We start from the raw sequence: 22,516 nt of genomic DNA on the forward strand, positions 1-22,516 counted from the left end.
CAACTTGTTCCTTCCATGCCTAGAAGACTTGGTGCTGTCCTTACAAGTCACGAAGGTCATACCAAATACTAGATGTAGTAGTTCTTGTTGTGGGATGTACTTGTTTTTGCATCAACTAATTTGAGTAAAACTGAAGATTTTGTAATCTAAGTTATATTATTCACCTTACTTTCATGTAATAAGCTAAACAAACGTTCTATAAAACCGTTTTATCAAAATTGTGGAAATTGTTCCTGTGTTCATTGAGATATGGATTAAAATATTACTTTTTAAAAGGGGTGTACTCATTTTTGTTGAGCACTGTATATTTTGCTAAAATACACACCCTATCTCCAAAGCTGTTTTCCACCACAAAAACCTTGTTAGTTCACAGCCAGTCCTCTTCCAGGTTGGATGACAGCTGGTGCCATTTCTCACACTTCCTGTCAGCCCAGACTGTCATGGACCTGCCCCCTAGTGCATCACCACTCTGGGCTGTGCTCACTGAACAATACTTTCATAATGTCAGCACTGTCTACAGCATTGAAGACAGCCCACCGCTGCCACAAGGAAAAGAGGAAGAAAGATCATCCTGGGACCCCAGCAGGAAAAAAAAAAAAAAAAAGAAAGTGGGCTGTGTGAAGAGAATATTAACATGAAAAAAAAAGGTCTGGAGGTGTATGGGGCAATTTATTAACTTTTGTATTACTTGCCCCTCCCTTTTAGAATGTAAACTCCCATAAGCAGGGTCTTCCTAACCCTCTTGTATTGAATTGTATTGTAACTCTATTGTCCCTTTATTAAAGAGCTGCACAAACTATGACGCTATATAAATCCTGACGAATAATGATAATAATGTGAAATATTTATATTAGAGTGGAGTGTACCTTCAGTTTTGCTTATCTCAGCTGTCAGGTTGAGGGGTCAGAGAACCAAACTGACTGACAGAGAACATGTGGAAACTCCAAAAGATAAAATTCCATCGCAGGGCCCTCTGAAATACCAGGAGGGTGTCAAATATGTAAAGCATTTCGGGTGTATAGGCTCTGCGATATTTATTGACGCACCTAAAAACTAGGAATGTGAGTGCATGGAAAGTGAACATACTTAGAGCAGAACTGACAAAAAAAAAAAAACACATTTCTGTTTTGCTACACACATATTCACTAAAAAAGAACTAAAGGCAAACTCTTCCTCTCCGTGTGACCACTCCGACCAATCACTTTCTCTTCAATGCTCTGCCAGCAGTTATGTACATTGTAGGACTGCTGTAAGTGAGGATGCAGAGGTTTCACTCATAGGCTGAAGGGAAGAGGGGAATGCCAAGGCACCGGGGGGGGGGGGGGGGGGGGGGAGAGCGAGGAACAAGGTAACTAAGTGCACGGTCGCATTGGTGCAATTTCAGCTGCGATTTGCAAACTGAAATCGCATCTAATGAATGTGAATGTCAGTGTCTTAACATGTGCGATTTGCTGCAGTGCGATTTCTAAAGTAGTTCTTGCATTACTTTTTCTGAGATTTGGTTGCGATTTCACGTGCATAGAACATAATGGAAATTGCACTGCAAATTGCAAGAAAACGTTGAAAATCTTCACAAGCAGCAATAAAGTCTTCAGAAATTGCACCTGAAATCGTGCTGAAATTGCACACAAATCACAGCGGTGTGACCGGTTACTAAAAGTGCTTTTTAATGTTCCTCGAGCCACAAACAAACCTTTAACCCTTGCAGTGCAGGGGGAGCCTTCCTTCAAGGGTAGTTTTTAAAAAAGATTCCAGGTATGGCATTTTTAAATAATTATTTTGTTCATCTTGGACCAATGTAACTATGCATATACCATACCTGTGGGATCCTTCTAAAAACTGGAAATCACTATAGTAGACACCTCTGCTCCAGTGATGTCCACTAGCATCCACGTCCTGTGCCGAATGGTTTCCCTGAATCATGGTGAACACAGGATTGGCCACTCAGCACAGGCACCATTCACAGAATGCTTTGCATTTCCTCAATGAATGCAAAACTTTTTCTAATTGGACAAGGAGAAGAGTGTGATGTCACAGCCCTACCTCTCCACCCATCCAATCAGAATATACTTTGCATTCATTAAGAAAATCTAAAGCATTCTCTAAATGGTACCTGTGCTGAGAGGCCGACCTCCTGTATACATAATGAAGACGTTTGGCGCCAGACCCGGAAGCAAATGGAGATCACTGGAGTAGTGGTGTATACGGCTTCTAGAGCCTTGGTGACCAATCTGTGGCCTGAGGGCTGTATGAGGCCCTTTGGTATATGATGCGCAGCCCTTGGACCTCAGTCTGTAGTTGGAACAGTGATTAGGGTAATAGCATTGATTTATACCAGCAGTGCAGGGACAAGGTCATCTTGTGCCCAGGGCAAAGATGCCAAATTGCGCCCCCCCCCCTTCCCCATTTTTGATGTGCAAACACAGGAGATCCTACTCCCAGCAGTCACTCTCTTGTCAAAATCACTGCCGCTGTCACTACTCCTGTCAGCATTGTAATAGAAGGAAGGCGCTCTCATCCCTATTGTGCCCAGGGCAGCCGCCCCTCCTGCCCACCCCTTGTCCCAGCATTGTCTACCAGCCTCATGCAACATGTTCCCGTTTTGTGTTGTCTTCTGCAGCATATCTCCAACCACAAATGTATCCTGTCCACACTCTCTGACCCTCATTTCCTCTATTAGTTCTGAAAGTTACCTCAAGAATTACATATATTGAACATTATGTTCGGCCCTTTGGTGATGTCAGGGGCTGCAGTTGAGCCCCCTTATGGCTCAGAAATTGACAACCAGTCCTCTAGAGGTATCCCACAGGTATGGTAAAACACAGTTACATTGGTGCAAGCTGAACCAATTTAGAAATGCTATACTTGGAATCATTCTTCAAGATTTTTTCAGAGTTCAACTTTAATCTGCCTGAAAACTATTATGATCTTCCAACAATCCCCTGCTCAGCAGGCCAATACTGTGACCTAAACAGGTTTTGCTACATTGCAAAATGCTATCAATCTAATATGCTTTAGTCCCTGGGGACTGGAAGGAAGAGGTGCCAAGAAAGTTTAAAAAAAAAAAAAGGGGGAACACGCCACTGTGATGAGGTTTTCAAATTTTGATTTTCTCGTAAGGATCAAAAGAGTGATGGGAAATGCTGAATGCCCCCATCCCCTTTTACATTCACTCTAAGTCACCATAGTGGCACACTGCAAGGCAGGCAAACGTAGCCCAGCAGGAAAAGGGAAAACAAGAATGAATAAATGACCCAGTTAAGTGAGAGTTAATTATTACACTGTTCCGAACAGCTATACCCGGAGGAGTAATTATTTTGGCAAAAAAGATTGTTCTGTGTATTCAGAAACCAACTACAAGACTCCTCCTCTATCCATTCTTCTAGGAAAATAAGAACAGGTTCAATGAATGAAATATTCCCAACAGCCATCATTGTATGAATTTAATATCTGGAGGTGAAAAAAGGACATGAGACAGGATGGATATTTAAAGTGGTTGTAAACCCTTACATATACACAGTGAAGTGAGTGGACACATATCTGATACACAGAAATGAAACAAATCCTCCTACATAAGTTGTACTTGTTTATCTGCAGCTTTCTCGTCTCTACATTCATTCAAAGTGCTGAATTTATACAGTTTGTCTATGTTTCCAGAAAGCAGGTGGAGAGCTAAAGTTACACTCTGAAGAGCACAGTGAAGAGAGTTCTAAACCCTGATTGGAGGGAAGGGACACGGCTCCCTCCACACAGTATACAGGAACAAAGCTGCAGCTCTCAATCACAGGGTGTGTGCTGGAGTTACATTCCCGGTCACCTTTTTACCTCTTGGTATCAGCAAAACTTATGATTCATGCTGATAGCAGAGGAAGGAGGCAGCAGACAGAAATGACACTTAGTGCTCTAGATTGAGACAAGCACACACTATAGAGAGAGATGCTTTGTTCACATTTCATGTCTAAGGTTTACAACCACTTTAAAAGGAGACCTGTATATAAACAAATATGGAAGGATACGTTCCTGACACGTCACAATATAAAGACTATTAAAAGCCATCTTTGAGCTCCCATCTAGTAACTTTGCCTAGGCTGAGATGATGTCATCAGTCATCTGCAGGCAGAAGGAAGCATTTCCTCAGTCTCCTCTCCCCACAGTGATCAGACTGTCACATTGTAGTAAATCGAGATGAGTGGCTGCAGCAGGGGGCTGATTTGGGTCATAGATTTGTGAACACAGTCCAGAACTGCACAGGCACCAGAATTTACATGATACCATGATGTTTCAAGACATGCCTGCGCTCATAGGAAGGGGGCTGAATGGCTGAAATCAACCTGAAAGAGGGATAACGCTGGACCTTCTGCAGGGGAGGAGGTGAGCAATGCAGCAAGAGCACCCCTGTTCAATTTTTTTTAACCCTTTTGGTGCCAGGCCCTGCACTCCTCTTTGAAACTCAGGTGGCCAGGCCATTTTTGCAATCTTTCCATTGCTCTTTTATTTTTCCATTACAAGTTTCAGAGTTTGTAAAAGACCTCCAAACCATATATATTCTGAGATCATAGGACCAGTAAAATAAAAGGTAGGTGCTACTGATTTTTTTTTAGGCCCTGCGATATCTGCGCAAATGTTTATCAAAACAATATTTTCGCTAAAAATACACTAAAATCCTTATTAGTGAATACATATATGGCAAAATTTACAAAATTCCTGCTAAATTCCAACTAAATATAAAAGTCAGAACTGTAAAAATCTGAGGTTATCATTTTTGACTTACAGCTTTCAGAGTTTATAAAATACCCTGTGCCGGCAGTCCTGTTCATGTCAATTGTGATGCAATGGCTGCACAGGCACAGCTGCTGCTTCCAATCTGACATCTGTGTGGGTGTACAACCCTGAATGCAGACAGTGTGAGCTCAGGGACATGCACCAAGACCCACATGGATACCAAATTGGGAGCAACGTTTGTGTTTGTGCAGTTGCTACATCCCAAATGACATCAATGGGACTGCCTGCTCAGGGATGTATGGAACACCTGTGCATCCCTGTACAAGTAAACATGGACTGAGGGGCATACGCAGTAGTATGCCCTGTATGAGGAATGCCTTACTTTGGTTTTTTTTTTCATTTATTTAATTTTTATTATTTAATAAATTTAATAAATTTATTTTTACAATTTTACTTTTTAAATATTTATACATTATTATTATTATTATGATTATTATTATTATTTTGGCAGGGGTGGGGGAGTGGATGAGATATCAGGGCTCTAAACAGATTCTGATGACTCTTTCTTGAGACAGAGAAAAGGACTGAAGACAGTCCCTTTTTCTGAAGCCTGAACTGCACTGTACATGAATTAATAGGAGTCTGTATAGAGACTCCTATTCAATCACAAAATTGCAGTATAGTAAACACTATGTGTTTACTATGCTCCAGTGATGGAGCATCAGTACTGATCGCTCACTGTGTTCATTCAAAGAAAGTAAGGGGGCTGGTAAACACATATTCACCAACTCCCCCCACACTTTCCATCCTGATGACAGCTTCCCTGTGTACCCCACCAATGGCTGCAGCCGGCGGAAGGGGGAGTAGGGAGAGCCGGCTAGCAGCACAACAGGGAACAGATCAGGGGATCGGCAAAGCCTCTGTGGCTTCCCCGCAGCACCCAAAGCCGGTAAGTGAGGAAGAAAGTTGGCAGCTGCAGAGTGGCCACAGGGGAACAAGGTTGTGGGGACTTGGTGCAGGGGTACAGATACAACTTATGTAGGAGGATTGGGTATATGTAAGGGTTTACAACCACTTTAAAGGACAAGTGCACTTTCAGAGAAGTACATTTATCCTGTCTTCTTCTAGAAGCTGATTTATTAGATCCAACTCCCCCTCTCCCCCAAAGTCGGATTTAGGTGGGCACCGTCTACCTGTATGGGACTCCACTGCAAAGACGCGGCCAGGAGATAGAGGACTTGTGGTGCGGGATGTATTCAATCTCTAGAGGCTGCAGCTGTGAGATCAAGGCAAGTATGTATCCCTGCATGGGGATGGATCTGTTAGCTGAGATTAAAGGGGCAAACAGGATAAATGCACTTATTCTTTAACACAATATGACATTAGTGTGTACTTATGACTTATAGGGAACCTAATTGCAAACACAAAAATGAAATAGATTGCAGCTTACCAGTCCTCAGATGTGAGGTTGCATTAGTTTTCTTTTTTTAGGTTTTTTTTCACCTACTGATCCTGCCAGTAACACACTTTCTGTCCTAGGGTGGCACTTATTCACTTGTACTATATCTACGGAGGAGCAGTGTTGTCACTCTAGGACAGGACTACAGAACACCTTCTTCTTTCCTATAGCATAGGGGGAAGGGTATTGTAGTCCGAAGGAGATAGCTGGGAAGTCTGACATTGTACATACTGACATAAGCCTATTGTACAGGAAGTTACAAGAAGTCAAGGTTTCTGGCAGGATCAAGGTGTATATTTGTACTTGCAGAAACTGTACTTTGGGAAAAGAAAAAGAAAACAAATGCAGCCACCACATCTAAGGGTTGGAAAAATGCTATATATTAATTTTTTGGTTCTGGGTTTAGATATCCATTTATTTTCCTGCTTCACCAAAACATTCCCATAAAGATACACCTGTGGTGACTTTTTATCTGTGGGCTTGTCTTGGTAGCTGACAAAGGCTGTGGACTTTGGCTCTATTAAGACAACGGACATTCCCACATTGTCCTGTGATAGAGAAGGCGGATGCTGGGACTTCTCCAGGACTGTAGGGGCCAATGAAGCAGTACATGTAACCACGATGCAGTAAAATACTCAGCGCTGTGGACTGTGACTTCTGCATATCACGCCGGGGGCAAATTCCAGCTCAGTGACAGATACAATCTTAATATTCATCACGGACTGTGTGTGACTTTAAAGCTGAAGTTTATGTTTTGCCTTCCTTGTTTCTTCCCTCGTCAACATTCTAATGGAACGTTAAAATACAATCTTTGTGTCATTACATACCTTATTTTAGATTCAGAAATGTCATTGCTTGGTCTCTGTGATTTTCAATGCAATGCAGGCAGATCGTGGCTGGTGGGAGGGGCTGGCAGGGTGCTGCACATAGCTTTCTGAGAACATCACAACATCCTGTCTTAGTACCAGGGGCGGACTGACAACTCATGGGGCCCCCGGGCAATAGGGGATCATTGGGCCCCTGTGTCCTTGCCCAAACTCAAAAAAGCCTATGAAAAAGGAACCAGGGGCATCTCATGGGGCCCCCTACTGACCCCGGGCCCTTGGGCAGTGCCCGAGTTTCCAAATGGTCAGTCCGCCCCTGCTTAGTACTCCTCTCAGGAGCCCTCAGCCATGATGTAAGCAGTGGGCTGGCTCCTGGGAGGAGTAAGGCTGCTTTCACACTGATCCATTTTTCTTCCACTTTTTTGTGTTGAAAAAAAAAAAAAGATGGAAAAACGTGTCACTATGTATTCCTGTGAAAATCTTCAAACTGATTCTGTTGCAGGTCTCGTGCATTTGTCAAAGTCCTGCTAGTTGCATTTTGGTGCAGAAAAAAAAATGCACCTCCCCACTGAAATCAAAGGAAAAAGGGGCAGAAATGCATCAAAAACACACCTGTGTTGCATTTGTGAGTCACATGTCCTTTAACCACTTTCCTAAAGAGTTCTTTTACCCCCTTCCTGCCCAGGCCAGTTTTCAGCTTTCAGCGCTGTCACACGTTGAATGACAATTGCACGGTCATGCAACACTGTACCTATATGAAATTTTTAGGAATATTTCAAACAAATAGAGCTTTCTTTTGGTGGTATTTAATCACCACTGAGCGTTTTATTTTTTGCTAAACAAACAAAAAAAGACGAAAAATTTTGAAAAAAAAAAAGTTTGTCTTAGTTTCTATTATAAAATTTTGAAAAACAGGTAATTTTTCTCTTTTACCGATGTGCATTGATGAGGCTGCACTGATTATTATCATTAATATTATTATACAGGATGTATACAGTGCCAACAGTTTGCTCAGTGCTTTGTAATGTGAGGGCAAAGAGTACATTTACAATACAACTGAATACAGGAGGAATCAGAGGGCCCTGCTCATTAGAGCTTACAATCTAAAAGGGGAGGGTCACGTGATACAAAGGTATTAATGTGGGGGTTCAGCCAATGGAGAAAAATATGGAATGCTTCACAAAATAGTCATGTCATCCTTGCGCAGGGGCCATGCTAATCTTCTCTGTATCGTTCCGATTTTAGTATATGTCCTGCCGAAGCGATGGCGCTAATGGGCACTGATAGGCATCACTGATGGGCACCGATTGGCTGCACTGATGAGGTGGCACTGGTGGGCATTGATGAGTAGGAACTGTTGGGCACTAATAGGCAGCACTGCTGGGCACTTTTTGGCTGCACTGATTATCAGTGTAGATGTCTCCTTTAACACTTGCTGGTTATTGGTACACGCAGCTGGGGGTGCAGTTCTGGGAGGATGTCATATGATGCCCTCCCAGAACTGGACCACGTCATATGATGCCCTCCCAGAACTGGACCACGTCATATGATGCCCTCTCCTTCTCAGAACTGGACGTTATATGATGCCCTCTCCCTCCCAGAACTGGATGACATCATATAACGCCCTCTCAGGACTGGAAGACGTAATATGACGCCCTCTCAGGACTGGACGACGTCATATGACGCCCTCTCAAGACTGGACGAAGTTATATGACGCCCTCCCAGAACTGGATGATGTCATACAACACCCTCCCAGAACTGGACGACATCATATGATGCCCTCTCAGAACTGGACCACGTCATATGATGCCCTCTCCCTCTCAGAACTGGATAACGTTATATGATGCCCTCTCCCTCCCAGAACTGGATGACATCATATAACGCCCTCTCAGGACTGGATGACGTAATATGATGCCCTCTCAGGACTGGAAGACGTCATATGACGCCCTCTCAAGACTGGATGACGTCATATGATGCCCTCCCAGAACTGGACGACGTCATACGACGCCCTCCCAGAACTGGACGACGTCATACGACGCCCTCCCAGAACTGGACGACGTCATATGACGCCCTCCCAGAACTGGACGACGTCATATGACGCCCTCCCAGAACTGGACAACATCAAACGGCAACCTCCCAGAACTGGACGACGTCATATGACGCCCTCCCAGAACTGGACGACGTCATATGACGCCCTCCCAGAACTGAATGACGTCATATGACTCCCTCCCAGAACTGGACGACGTCATATGACGCCCAACCAGAACTGGACGACGTCATACGATGCCCTCCCAGAACTGGACGACGTCATATGACACCCTCCCAGAACTGGACAACGTCATATAAAACCCTCCCAGAACTGGACAACGTCATATAAAACCCTCCCAGAACTGGACAACGTCATATGACGCCTTCCCAAAACTGGATGATGTCATATGAAACCCTCCCAGAACTGGACGATGTCATATGACTCTGTCCCAAAACTGGACAACGTCATACGATGCCCTCCCAGAACTGGATGACCGCACTCTAGCTGTCATTCAGCCATAGCAAGGTCAACAAGTGGTTAAAAAACACACCGCAAACATGATAAAACACATAAAAAAACGCATATGTGTTTTTGCCACAGATCAGTGTGAAAATAGCCCTATGCAAATATCCAAATGGCTTATGGGTGGATGTGAGTCTGGGGGAGTGGGCATTCCTATGCAGGCTGTATTGACATGCAGACCGGCATAGGTAAAGCCTGCTGTGATGCTGAGTCTCTATGATTAAAGGAACTTAAATCCAGAGAATGAAAAGGGAGGGCCAAGGACAATCAGGTGGGGAGGAAAGAGCTAAATGATGCTGGACATCCTCCAGCCAGGAAATGAGGTGGGCTCCATCTGACTTGTTGCAGATTTGAATGCACACCGTGAGAGGCTCACAACATGCAGTGAAATGAGAATGAGCAGTTTCAGTACAGGGAAGGACACTGAAGGGAAGGCTGGAGTTCAGCTTTAATAAAATAATAGTTGAGCAACCTGGAAGCTCTACAGTCCTTCTCTTCCGATTCAAGCAAATCGATGTCTGAGTATTGTAGATGCAATCACAGAACACTAATGCAAACCCCCCAGGGGTTATCTATAGATCCGCTACTAAGGAAAGGACATACAGCACACCATCCGCAGGAGTACAGTCAGGAGAGAAATCCTAGCAGCTGTCCATGGCGACACTTCGGGTTCTCGCACACAGGACTGATGGATGACCATCAGATTCCTGGCACAGAGTCCCTGCCTCAAAATGTGAAGATGGTCTGTATAGTAAATGAGCATATTTGCGTGTGTTCATGCATACGTGTACACATGTTAAAATTCTTCTAGCCTTTGCTGGAGTGTGGCATACACACGTGTCCTTGGACTTGTGCACATACGCATGTACAAGCGTCAAATACTGTTCAATAATGCAGATTTTTTTTTTACTGCTCTAAACACAGAGAAATAGATATGTGCACAACAGAAACGTCTGTTTCATTACTGATTTGTTTGTTAAGTTAATCATTTTGTTTCATCAAATTTGTTATGTTAGAGAGATTCATTTTTGGAATTCGTTTCGGATTGGTTTCACATATATTCGTTACTTTCAATTTGAATATTCAAATATTATATTTTCTACTCTATTCTATAAAGCAGCCTAAGTAGGAATCCTCATCTTATTTCACTTTTTTACCTTACTGTATTTACTGCAATATGTTTCCATTTCGAATTTAAAGTGTTACTATCCCCAGGACCCTGCATTCACTATATCTGGTGTCCCACAGTACACAGAACATGGAAATGCAATTATTGTAGTAAATATAAACTACTAAATACCTTTTCTCATCAGCAGTTAGAGCAGTCTTGTGGCTTCTTTCAGTGTCCAGCTGAGCACTGGTTAAAGCTTGTAGGAGGAGTTTTCATATTGCTTTAGGAGGATGCAGAACCCCTGACCTCTCTCTGGACAATGCTGATTGGCCCTGTACTGATCACATGCACTCCCGAGAAAAAATAAACCTTTCTAGCGATACACACCAAACTGAGCATGTGCAGAATGACTCCACACCATATGTCTTAACAGGAGATAAGAGGGGGACACTGGTAGAAGGGGAGGATCAGAGAAGTCAGGATCAAACACTCTGTTTACACAATGCAGAGGATTAACCCCTTAGGTTCCACAGTGAGTATAACAAGCATGCTTTCCTGCATATACATTAACTGTTGTGGGTTTAGCAACACTTTAATGCTATTTTGGGATGGGGTGTAATGGATTGGCACTCTCCAGCTGCTTTACTGAAAAATTGTAACTCAGAACTACTGCAATTTCTGAACTACAGGCACTAGTTAAAGCTTGTAGGAGGAGTTTTCATTCTCTTAGATTGTAAGCTCTCAGTATCAGGCCCTCCTAACCCTCTTGTATTGAACTGTATTGTTGCTGTATTGTCTCCCGTTATATTGTAAAGCGCTGAGCAAACTGTTGGCGCTATATAAATCCTGTATAGTAATAATAATTTTCCTGTGATTGTCCTGTGAGACTTCAGGACCCCTGACCCTCTGTCTGGGCAGTGCTGATTGGTCCTGCGCTGATCACATGCCCTCTCCCAAGAACAAAAAAATGCTCTAGCAATACACACAAAACAGAGCATGTGCAGCTAGCCCCCAAAGCTCTCTTCTATCAGCAGATAGATGGAGGACAGTGGAAGAAGGGGACGATCAGAGAAGTCAGGATCAAACAGCTTTTTTACACAATGCAGAGGATTAACCCCTTAGGTTCCACAGAGAGTATAACAAGCATGCTTTCCTGCATATACAGACTGATTTTACTGTTGTGGGTTTAGTAACACTTTAAATTAATTTTTCGAACTTGAGCATGGATCATTTCATTATAATTAATTTCAGCTTAGTTGAAATTCGTTACTACAGGCAGTCCCTGCGTTACTAACATCCGACTTACATACAACTTATACTTAAAAAACGGAGGCAATGTACCTCTTCCAACTTACATACAAATTCTAATTAAGAACAAACCTACAGAACTTGTCTTGTTCATAACCTGGGGACTGCCTGTATTGCGATTTGGAAATTTGGATACATCCAAATCTCCAAATAATGAAAATTTCATCCAAATTTTGATTCGTAATGAAATGAATCGCACATGTCTATAAGCAGTGTGTGTACAGGCCCATTAAAAACAATGAGCTACATTTAGATAAAAAAAAAAAGTCTGAATTCCTAGGAACATGGCGGTTTTAGACATCCCTGTCTAAGAGGTCTTATCACCCGCTTCTATCACTGAAGTTTTGGGCAGGATGCCAGCTGCACTGACCCTGATGAAGTCAATAATGTCAAAATGCCCCAATCTTTGCTGTCTGGGAGAGGTATGCTGTTGAGGAATCTCCAGCATCCGATACATGAAGTGTTGAATGACTGCATCTCCCTAACACCTATGGGCTCATTTATATTTGCATCGTTCTGTGAAGTGCAATCTGTGGTGGATCTCTTTTCACAGAATGAGGCCACAGCTGTGAGTCCAGTGTTTGGCTTGTGGTTGCAGTGCGGCCCCATTCACTTGAATATGTCACGCTTGGCACTGGTACTGCCTGCTGAATGCATCAGGGGATCATTTTTGCAATGCTGCAAAGCATGGTGGCCCTGGCATGTGCACACTCTCATCTGATTGCCTTTGCAGCTGAAGGGGGCAGTAAAAATACAGCTCATTCACCTAGGCTGTAGGCAAGTTAGGCAACCTAATATTGCATCAAAGGCTCATGGCTTAGATTAACATATGACGGGGAAATGGCCAGGTACAGAAGTAATAACTCTAACTCATGAAGGCGTAACTATCCATTAGAGATAGTCACAAAAATAGTTTAATGGGGGAGAGATAGATAGAGACTGACAGATAGATAGAGAGAAAGAAAGGAAGAAAGAGAGAGAAAGAGAGAGAAAGAGAGAGGAAGAGAGAGGAAGAGAGAGGAAGAAAGAGAGAAAGAAAGAGAGAAAGAAAGAAAGAGAGAAAGAGAGAAAGAGAGAGAAAGAGAGGAAGAGAGAGGAAGAAAGAGAGAAAGAGAAAAAGAGAGAAAGAAAAAAAGAGAAAAAGAGAGAAAGAAAAAGAGAATGTTTCAGAGGGTTGTAGTATTACAGTGCAGATTTTCCCATGCTTGGAATTTCTGGAATGAATGTTATCCAGGAATCTGTACATATTAGGGAACATCTGTATACTGTACAGTGAACTATATCTTTAGGGAGGTGTCATTGCTGCATCTGGTAGATAAGACATGGTGGAGACCAGGACCAGCTGTTTAATGGGCTCTCTATGGGATTGTTGAGTGCAGAAGGGTCAGGGTATGCAGTTGTGTTTGTGCTGCTTCTAACAGATGTGGGAAACGTGTAGTCACGTGTATCCTTCAGTGTTGGAGTGCTTTGTATACATCTTCCGGATCTGTGCAGTAATCCAGTGTGACACTTTACCTCTGTGGAGGAACTTCCTATAATGAAGACCGGTCACTGCTACTTTCTTTCTTTGTGCAGGCTGACTGGTCTGGTCTCCGCCCCCTCCTGTAGTTTTCTGCAGCCAACCTGTAGTGGGTTGGGCTTTCTGGGCCCCTCCCACAGATTTGCTCTTTGTACAGGCTATGTCCAGGACAGTGATGATGTCACTGCTACTTTGACAAGGTAATACCTGGGTTTTGAAAGGCATTCAGTGCACACAAAAGTGGGTTTATACCCTTTGTGGCTATTGAGGAATTTACTTAAATGAAGATGCTTGTGCCAGGAGTTCAGATTTAATGAATTGACAATTTTTATAATGTTTTGTAGAAAACTGTGGTTAGAAGCCAAAATGTACATGAAACATAATAACTTTTTTTTAATTCCAAATAGCAGAAACAATGATAAGGAGGTGAAACAATTTCCATGGAACTGGCTGCAAATCCTGATTTTCTCCTTTAACTGGAGAGGGAACAATTCCCAAAATACCGGTTTATTCCGCAACTGGTAAGATCCTGTGTGTACAGGGAATCACATCTCTGCATTTAATTGGCTGTAAAGCAAAACCTGCTGACAGCAAGTCAGACCTTGTCTAGGTAGCCTTGACATGTCATGTGACTGTCACATTTATTCTCCTTTAGACCCCGGTCACATCACGCCTGACTGAAGTTGTGTGACTTCACTGATTTCAAAGTCAGGTGACCTGCCGATTTCAGTTGTGATTTGTAAGACATGTGACACAGATGTCTATGCAAATCTCACCAAAAGTAGTGCATGTACTACTTTAGAAATCCGTGCAGATCCGACCAAGTCAGAACCGCATTAATATGACCGCTGTAATTGTGGACAATAGGGTGCGACTTGGCATGTGATTTGCAAGTTGCATGGCATGAAAATCACATGCCAAGTTGCACCCAATGATTGGGGTCTTTTCGTTCTAATATACAGTATAAGGACATCAGACATGACCTATGATGGATATTAAGTGGACTTATCAGGTGTATTTATTCATCTTAAAGCGGAGTTCCACCTGAACAAAAACATTATAAAAGTCAGCAGCTACAAAAACTGTAGCTGCTGACAATTAAAATACAGCGACTTACCTTTCCCTCGGTCCCGCGGTGTCCTCACCACGGCATGTTTCACCGGATGTCTTCTGTCCCCAATGACAGCATCTTCAGTGTGGACACCTGGCTGTGACAGCTTGCAGCTTCACTGCCGGGTGCCCACTGCGCATGCGCGAGTAGCGCTGCACTTTGTGAATGGCCCCGTCGTCTTCTGGGACCTGTCACATGTTCCAGAATACTATGGGGGGGGGGGGGGGGGTGGACAACTTCTGCTTCCAATCACCTGGGCGATCTCAACGGAAGTGGGAGCGGGTACCTGTCAAATTTGGGTACCCCCTCCTCCAAGGTGCCAATCCTTAATGGGGAGCGGGCGACAAAGGCTTAAAGCAGAACTTCCTCTTTTGGGTGGAGCTCCACTTTAAGGTCATGTGAAGTAATGTGTCAGTATATCACTACCAAGTATGTATTACCTCTCATGGAGATCACAGTACTCCCCCTGACAAGAACTTCATTTTCTCTCCAGAAGGACGAAGCCATCTTTGTTCAGGCATCATCCAGGGTCACCATCTACCCCCTGGACTGAGATGGCTCAGAGATGAAACAGTGATGTACTGTATATTCTTGGCTGTGTTCACAAATGTCCGACACAAAGCTTAGTAAATGAGGTGAAGCTTCATTTGCAAAGAATACCCAATCACATGCAAAGAAAATTAAAAAAACAAACAAACAGCACTTTGCTTGCACATGATTGGATGATGGACATTAGCAGAGCTTCTGCTCACTTGCTAAGCTCTGGAGCAACTGCACTTTGCAAAGTGCACAGTCTATTTGTCTTTAGTAAATCAACCCCTATGTGTATCACACGTTGTTACCATGATTTTTGTGAATAGAAGGACAAGAAAGGGCGTGTGAAGTGATTTCAATCCAGGAAACTGAAATGGTTTTGGGGTGCAGGACACCTCATCATTGTTCTATATCACGTACATCCAAATTCGGACACCAAAATCACAAACCTCAGCATCCCCTATCAGCCAATACCAATCTGGGACTTGTAGTTCTTCAGCACCAGAGAGCTGTCCACACCCCAGTCCCAACTGTTTAACACTACTGCTAACTACTGCACATCCCAGACCAAACTAATCATCCCTACTGCTATCTACTGGACATCCCAGACCAAACTACTCATCCCTACTGCTATCTACTGCACATCCCAGACCTAACTACTCATCCCTACTGCTATCTACTGCACATCCCAGACCAAACTACTCATCCCTACTGCTATCTACTGCACATCCCAGACCAAACTACTCATCCCTACTGCTATCTACTGCACATCCCAGACCAAACTACTCATCCCTACTGCTATCTACTGCACATCCCAGACCAAACTACTCATCCCTACTGCTATCTACTGCACATCCCAGACCAAACTACTCATCCCTACTGCTATCTACTGCACATCCCAGACCAAACTAATCATCACTACTGCTAACTACTGCACATCCCAGACCAAACTACTCATCCCTACTGCTATCTACTGCACATCCCAGACCAAACTACTCATCCCTACTGCTATCTACTGCACATCCCAGACCAAACTACTCATCCCTACTGCTATCTACTGCACATCCCAGACCAAACTACTCATCCCTACTGCTATCTACTGCACATCCCAGACCAAACTACTCATCACTACTGCTATCTACTGCACATCCCAGACCAAACTACTCATCCCTACTGCTATCTACTGCACATCCCAGACCTAACTACTCATCCCTACTGCTATCTACTGCACATCCCAGACCAAACTAATCATCACTACTGCTAACTACTGCACATCCCAGACCAAACTACTCATCCCTACTGCTAACTACTGCACATCCCAGACCTAACTACTCATCCCTACTGCTACCTACTGCACATCCCAGACCAAACTACTCATCCCTACTGCTATGTACTGCACATCCCAGACCTAACTACTCATCCCTACTGCTATCTACTGCACATCCCAGACCAAACTACTCATCCCTACTGCTAACTACTGCACATCCCAGACCTAACTACTCATCCCTACTGCTATCTACTGCACATCCCAGACCTAACTACTCATCCCTACTGCTAACTACTGCCCATCCCAGACCAAACTACTCATCCCTACTGCTAACTACTGCCCATCCCAGACCAAACTACTCATCCCTACTGCTAACTACTGCCCATCCCAGACCAAACTACTCATCCCTACTGCTATCTACTGCACAGCCCAGACCAAACTACTCATCCCTACTGCTATCTACTGCACATCCCAGACCTAACTACTCATCCCTACTGCTATCTACTGCACATCCCAAACCAAACTAATCATCACTACTGCTAACTACTGCACATCCCAGACCAAACTAATCATCACTACTGCTAACTACTGCACATCCCAGACCAAACTACTCATCCCTACTGCTAACTACTGCACATCCCAGACCAAACTACTCATCCCTACTGCTAACTACCGCACATCCCAGACCAAACTACTCATCCCTACTGCTATCTACTGCACATCCCAGACCTAACTACTCATCCCTACTGCTAACTACTGCACATCCCAGACCAAACTACTCATCTCTACTGCTATCTACTGCACATCCCAGACCAAACTACTCATCCCTACTGCTAACTACTGCACATCCCAGAGCAAACTACTCATCTCTACTGCTAACTACTGCACATCCCAGACCAAACTACTCATCCCTACTGCTATCTACTGCACATCCCAGACCAAACTACTCATCCCTACTGCTAACTACTACACATCCCAGACCAAACTACCTATCCCTACTGCTAACTACTGCACATCCCAGACCAAGCTACTCATCCCTACTGCTAACTACTGCACATCCCAGACCAAACTACTCATCACTACTGCTATCTACTGCACATCCCAAACCAAACTAATCATCACTACTGCTAACTACTGCACATCCCAGACCAAACTACTCATCACTACTGCTAACTACTGCACATCCCAAACCAAACTAATCATCACTACTGCTAACTACTGCACAGCCCAGACCAAACTACTCATCCCTACTGCTAACTACTGCACATCCCAGACCAAACTACTCATCCCTACTGCTAACTACTGCACATCCCAGACCAAACTACTCATCAGTACTGCTATCTACTGCACATCCCAGACCAAACTACTCATCACTACTGCTAACTACTGCACAGCCCAGACCAAACTACTCATCCCTACTGTAGACTTCAGCCCCAATAGTATATTACTACTAACTACTGCACAGCCCAGGTTGTGGATCAGAGTTGTCCCCTTCCTACCACTTTTCCACTTTTGCAGTCCATCATCTTACTCTCCAAGGCAGTGCAGTGACCAACAAGGACATTGCAAAGGCTGTATTATACACAGCAGCCAATAGAAAACCATCACTTGGCTAGATTGCAAGAAAGAAACCTGCTGCTATGGATGACACTCTATATCCCTGCTTGCCTTGGCAATGATCCCCATTACATCGCCCAGTAAAAACCCTCCACCCAAACATGAACCACCTAATGTGGCCATTGACATCTGGAACGTTAGCTGTGAGATTCAGATGGAGTGACAGGTTCTCTTCAGGAGAACAGACTTCAGAGCCCGGATTTAGTTGCTATCAGGAATCAGCACATTGGTAATCATAGAAGGTTTCCCCCTTTTTTAATGAATACGCTCAATAGTAAGAAGAAGAGAGACTTCCAGAGGCTGGGGAACCACAAGACTCAGCATACCCTGCCAGCCAGAGCCATGGGGGGTCTTGTAGTCCATCAGCCCCAGAGAGCTGTCCATAGCCCAACCATCCAATATACTACTAACTACTGATCACCCACAACCCCAACTATTCAATATACTAACTACTACACTGCCCCAACCCCCAACTGTTCATTATACTACTAACTACTGCTCACCCACAACCCCAACTATTCAATATACTAACTACTACACTGCCCCAACCCCCAACTGTTCATTATACTGCTAACTACTACACTACCCCAACCCCCAACTGTTCATTATACTGCTAACTACAACATACCCACAACCCCAACTATTCAATATACTAACTACTACACTACCCCAACCCCCAACTGTTCAACTACATATCTCCAACCTCAACTGCTCAGTACTAGTGCCAACTTTTGCACATCCCCATCAGTTGATTTATCCTACTGTTAACTACAACCCATCCCCAACTGTTCAGTCTTACTTCTAACTACTTCACATACACAACTGTTTGATACTACTGCTGACTCCTGCACATCTCCAACTGTTCAATACCGCTGCTAACTACTGCACATACCCAGCCATACATGTTCAGTATACCAATACTATCTACTGCACATCCGCATCCCCAACTGTTCAGTACTGTTGCTCATTATTCCACATCCCCAGCTGTTTAATACAAAGGCTAACTACTGCACACCCCCAGCTGTTTTGCTATGACTACCTACTGCACATCTCCAGCTGTTCAATACCACTGCTAACTGCTGCACATCTCCATCTGGTCAATACTACTGCTGCTGCTGCACATTCCCTTCCTTCCCCAACTGATGTATGCTAACACTGCACCACCCAACTGTACAGCCCCATCCTTAACTGTTTAATACTACTGCTAACTACTGAACATCCCCAGATGTTCAATAATACTGCTAATGACTGCACATTCAAAACTGTTCAATACTACTGCTATGTACTGCACATCAAAAACTATTCAATACTATTGCTAGCTACTGCACCTACCCATCTCCAACTGTTCTGTCCTATTGCCCACTATTGCACAACCTCAGCTGTTTAATACTAAGGCTAATTACTGCACACCCCCAGCTGTTTAATGCTTCTACTACCTACTGTACATCTCCAGCTGTACAATACTACACCACCCAACTGCACAGCACCATTCTTAACTGTTAAAACTACTGCTAACTACTGTACATCCCCACCTGTTCAGTAATACTGCTATCTACTGTACATCCAAAACTGCTCAGTACTACTGCTAACTACTGCACATACCCATCTCTAACTGTTCAGCACTACTGTTAACTACTGCACATCTCCAACTGTTCGGTATTATTGCACACCGCCAGCTGTTTAATAGTAAGGCTAATTACAGCACACCCCAGCTGTTTAATGCTTTGACTACCTACTGCACATCTCCAGCTGTTCAATACTACACCACCCAACTGCACAGCCCCAGCCTTAACTGTTTAACACTACTGGCAAATACTGTACATGCTTTTCAATAATATTGCTATGTACTGTACATCCACCACTGTTCAGTATTACTGCTAACCACTGCACATACCCATCTCCAACTATTCAGTACTACTGCTAACTACTGCACATACCCATCTCCAACTATTCAGTACTACTGCTAACTACTGCACATACCCATCTCCAACTGTTCATTACTATTGCCCACTATTGCACACCCCCAACTGTTTAATACTAAGGCTAATTACAGCACACCCCCAGCTGTTTAATGCTTTGACTACCTACTACACCCCCCCAGCTGTTTAATGCATTGACTGCCTACTGCACAGCCCATCTCTTTAATGTGTTGGCTGCCTACTGCACACCCCCGCTGTTCAATGCTACCACTGCATCACCCAACTGTACAGCCCCATCCTAATGGTTTAATAATACTGCTACCTACTGCACATCTCCAGATGTTCAATAATACTGCTCTTTACTGAACATCTCCAACTGTTCATTACTATTGCCCACTATTGCCCACCCCCAGCTGTTTAATACTAAGGCTAATTACAGCACACCCCCAGCTGTTTTATGCTTTGACTACCTACTACTCACCCCAGCTGTTTAATGCTTTGACAACCTACTACTCACCCCCAGCTGTTTTATGCTTTGACTACCTACCACACCCCCCAGCTGTTTAATGCTTTGACAACCTACTACTCACCCCAGCTGTTTTATGCTTTGACTACCTACTACACACCCCAGCTGTTTTATGCTTTGACTATTTACTACACAGCCCCAGCAGTTTAATGCTTTGACTACCTACTACTCACCCCAGCTGTTCAATGCTACCACTGCACCACCCAACTGTACAGCCCCATCCTTAATGGTTCAATAATACTGCTCTCTACTGTACACCCCCAGCCTATGGAGCATCTATTTAGACTAGCCTTCTACTCTCCATCATCTAATTTACTAAGACAGCACAGCGACCAGCAAAGACCCCCCAAGGGGTTGTAGCCCACCAGAAATCTGGCTGGACTGGAAGAAACTGAATCGGCCGGTTGCTACAGGCGAGGGTGCACTCAGTGTCACCGTTGCCCCTGGCAATGACCCCTCCCCCCAGAAGGTGGCATTACCTGATGAAGGTGGTCTTCCCGGTGGAGTACTGTCCCACCAGCAGCACCATGGGCTTGTTATCGAAGTCAGCGTCCTCCAGCGCCGGCGAATGGAACTCATGGAACTTGTAGTACTCCTCCAGGGGGAGAAGCTTGGTCTTGTAGAGCTTCTTCAGCCCATCGCTGACCGTCTGGAAGACCTCGGGGTCCTTCTTCCTCCGATCATCGTTCCCCAGCCAGCTGAACATGGTGCACACACAGGAGAGAGCCCAAAATTAAAGGAAAAATTGCAAGTTCAGCCACAAAAAAAAAAAAAAATCAGAGATTTTCAGAAATGCAGCGAGAGCAGTTCAGGGCCAGTGCTGCAGCCTGGTGATAGGCAGATTATACAGCAGAATGCTCTCTTCTTTTTCCTGCTGTTGCCTCTGTAGCTGCTGATGAAGGCAATGACTGACAATGACAAGGCAGGAGAATCATGTGCAGGTGATGAAGAATGGTGTTCCTTCAGCTGTGTGCTGCTGCTGCTGATGGGAGGCCAGGGCAGAGGAGCCAAAGATGCACATCAGCCTTTTCCAGCTGGATTTAAATGCCAGCAACCCAGGAAACTGATGAACACCGGAAGTTCCCATCTCCTGGCAAGCCGCCCCCCAGCCGTAAGCAAGAGGTGAAGCCGAAGAGGGCGGAGCCATGCTGGTGGGTGCGCCGCTGTCAGATCCCGAGCACTGCAGTGACGGGGCGGGGCTCACACAGCGCTGGCACAAGCATCTCCCTCTGCCCTCTGCGTGTGCCGTACTGACATCTAGCGGCCGACGGCGGTAGCGCTGGTCACCTTTGCTGTTCTAAATTTAGCGTCTTGCTAAAAATAACTGGTGACTTCATCACTTGTTTTCTTGGCTACCGTATTATAACGGCCGTGTGAACTGTCATTAATGTTCGAATTAACATCTTCATAGGTTTAGCAGTCAAATAATGACAGTCACAGGGTAATGAGTTGCTTTAACCCATTGCAGACAGATTGCAGTGATGGTTTAAGTGCAAAAGGGATTCAGTAAGAGGAGTTGATCAAAACTGGAGCAGACAGAATCTGGAACAGTTGTGCATGGCAACCAGTCAGCTTCTATCTTAAAGTAGTTGTGAACCTCAGACATGAAATATGAACACAGCATATCCCACAGTAGTGTTTGCCTGTCTCAGTACAGAACACTAAGGGGTTTATTTACTAAACCTGGTTGACTCAGAATCTTGGGCACCTGTGCATGGTAGCCAATCAGCTTCTAACCTTAGCATGTTCAGTTAAGCTTCAGCAATAAAACCTGGAAGCTGATTGGTTTTTATGCAGAAGTGGACAAGATTCTGAGTCAACCAGGTTTAGTAAATAAACCCCTAAGTGTCATTTCTGTCTGCTGCCTCTGCTTATAAGCATGAGTCACTTCTGATGAGTTTTCCTGACACCAAGAGAAAAATAGTGACAAGGGAGGGCACAGCCTGTGATTGACAGCCTCAGGTCCTGTGAGCTGTGTGGAGGGGGTGTGCCCCTTCCCTCCAATCAGCACTCAGAGTTCTCCTCACTGATGTAATTTCAGCTCCTTG

The 22,516-nt window shown here is 44.3% G+C and overlaps 1 protein-coding gene and 1 non-coding gene across 3 annotated transcripts in view; both read right to left on the minus strand.

Annotated features, from left to right (window-relative positions):
• LOC149456439 (EH domain-containing protein 3) overlaps positions 1 to 21,581 on the minus strand; it is a 94,830-nt gene extending 73,249 nt beyond the window's left edge. For both annotated transcript variants that reach the window (XM_089685113.1, XM_089685112.1), the window contains exon 1: positions 20,948 to 21,581. In XM_089685113.1, the coding sequence (XP_089541239.1) occupies positions 20,948 to 21,174 (227 nt within the window). In that variant the 5' untranslated portion in view covers positions 21,175 to 21,581. The remainder of the gene's footprint in view (positions 1 to 20,947) is intronic.
• Positions 8,167 to 8,274, minus strand: LOC149456440 (U6 spliceosomal RNA). The gene has a single exon (XR_016313892.1). It is a non-coding gene; the product is annotated as a U6 spliceosomal RNA (small nuclear RNA).
• Positions 21,582 to 22,516: the final 935 nt, after the last annotated feature.

The sequence above is a fragment of the Staurois parvus genome, unplaced genomic scaffold, assembly GCF_062004578.1.
Source record: "Staurois parvus isolate SC_StPar_1 unplaced genomic scaffold, SC_StPar_1.0 ptg000362l, whole genome shotgun sequence".
In the NCBI taxonomy this organism is placed as follows: domain Eukaryota; kingdom Metazoa; phylum Chordata; class Amphibia; order Anura; family Ranidae; genus Staurois; species Staurois parvus.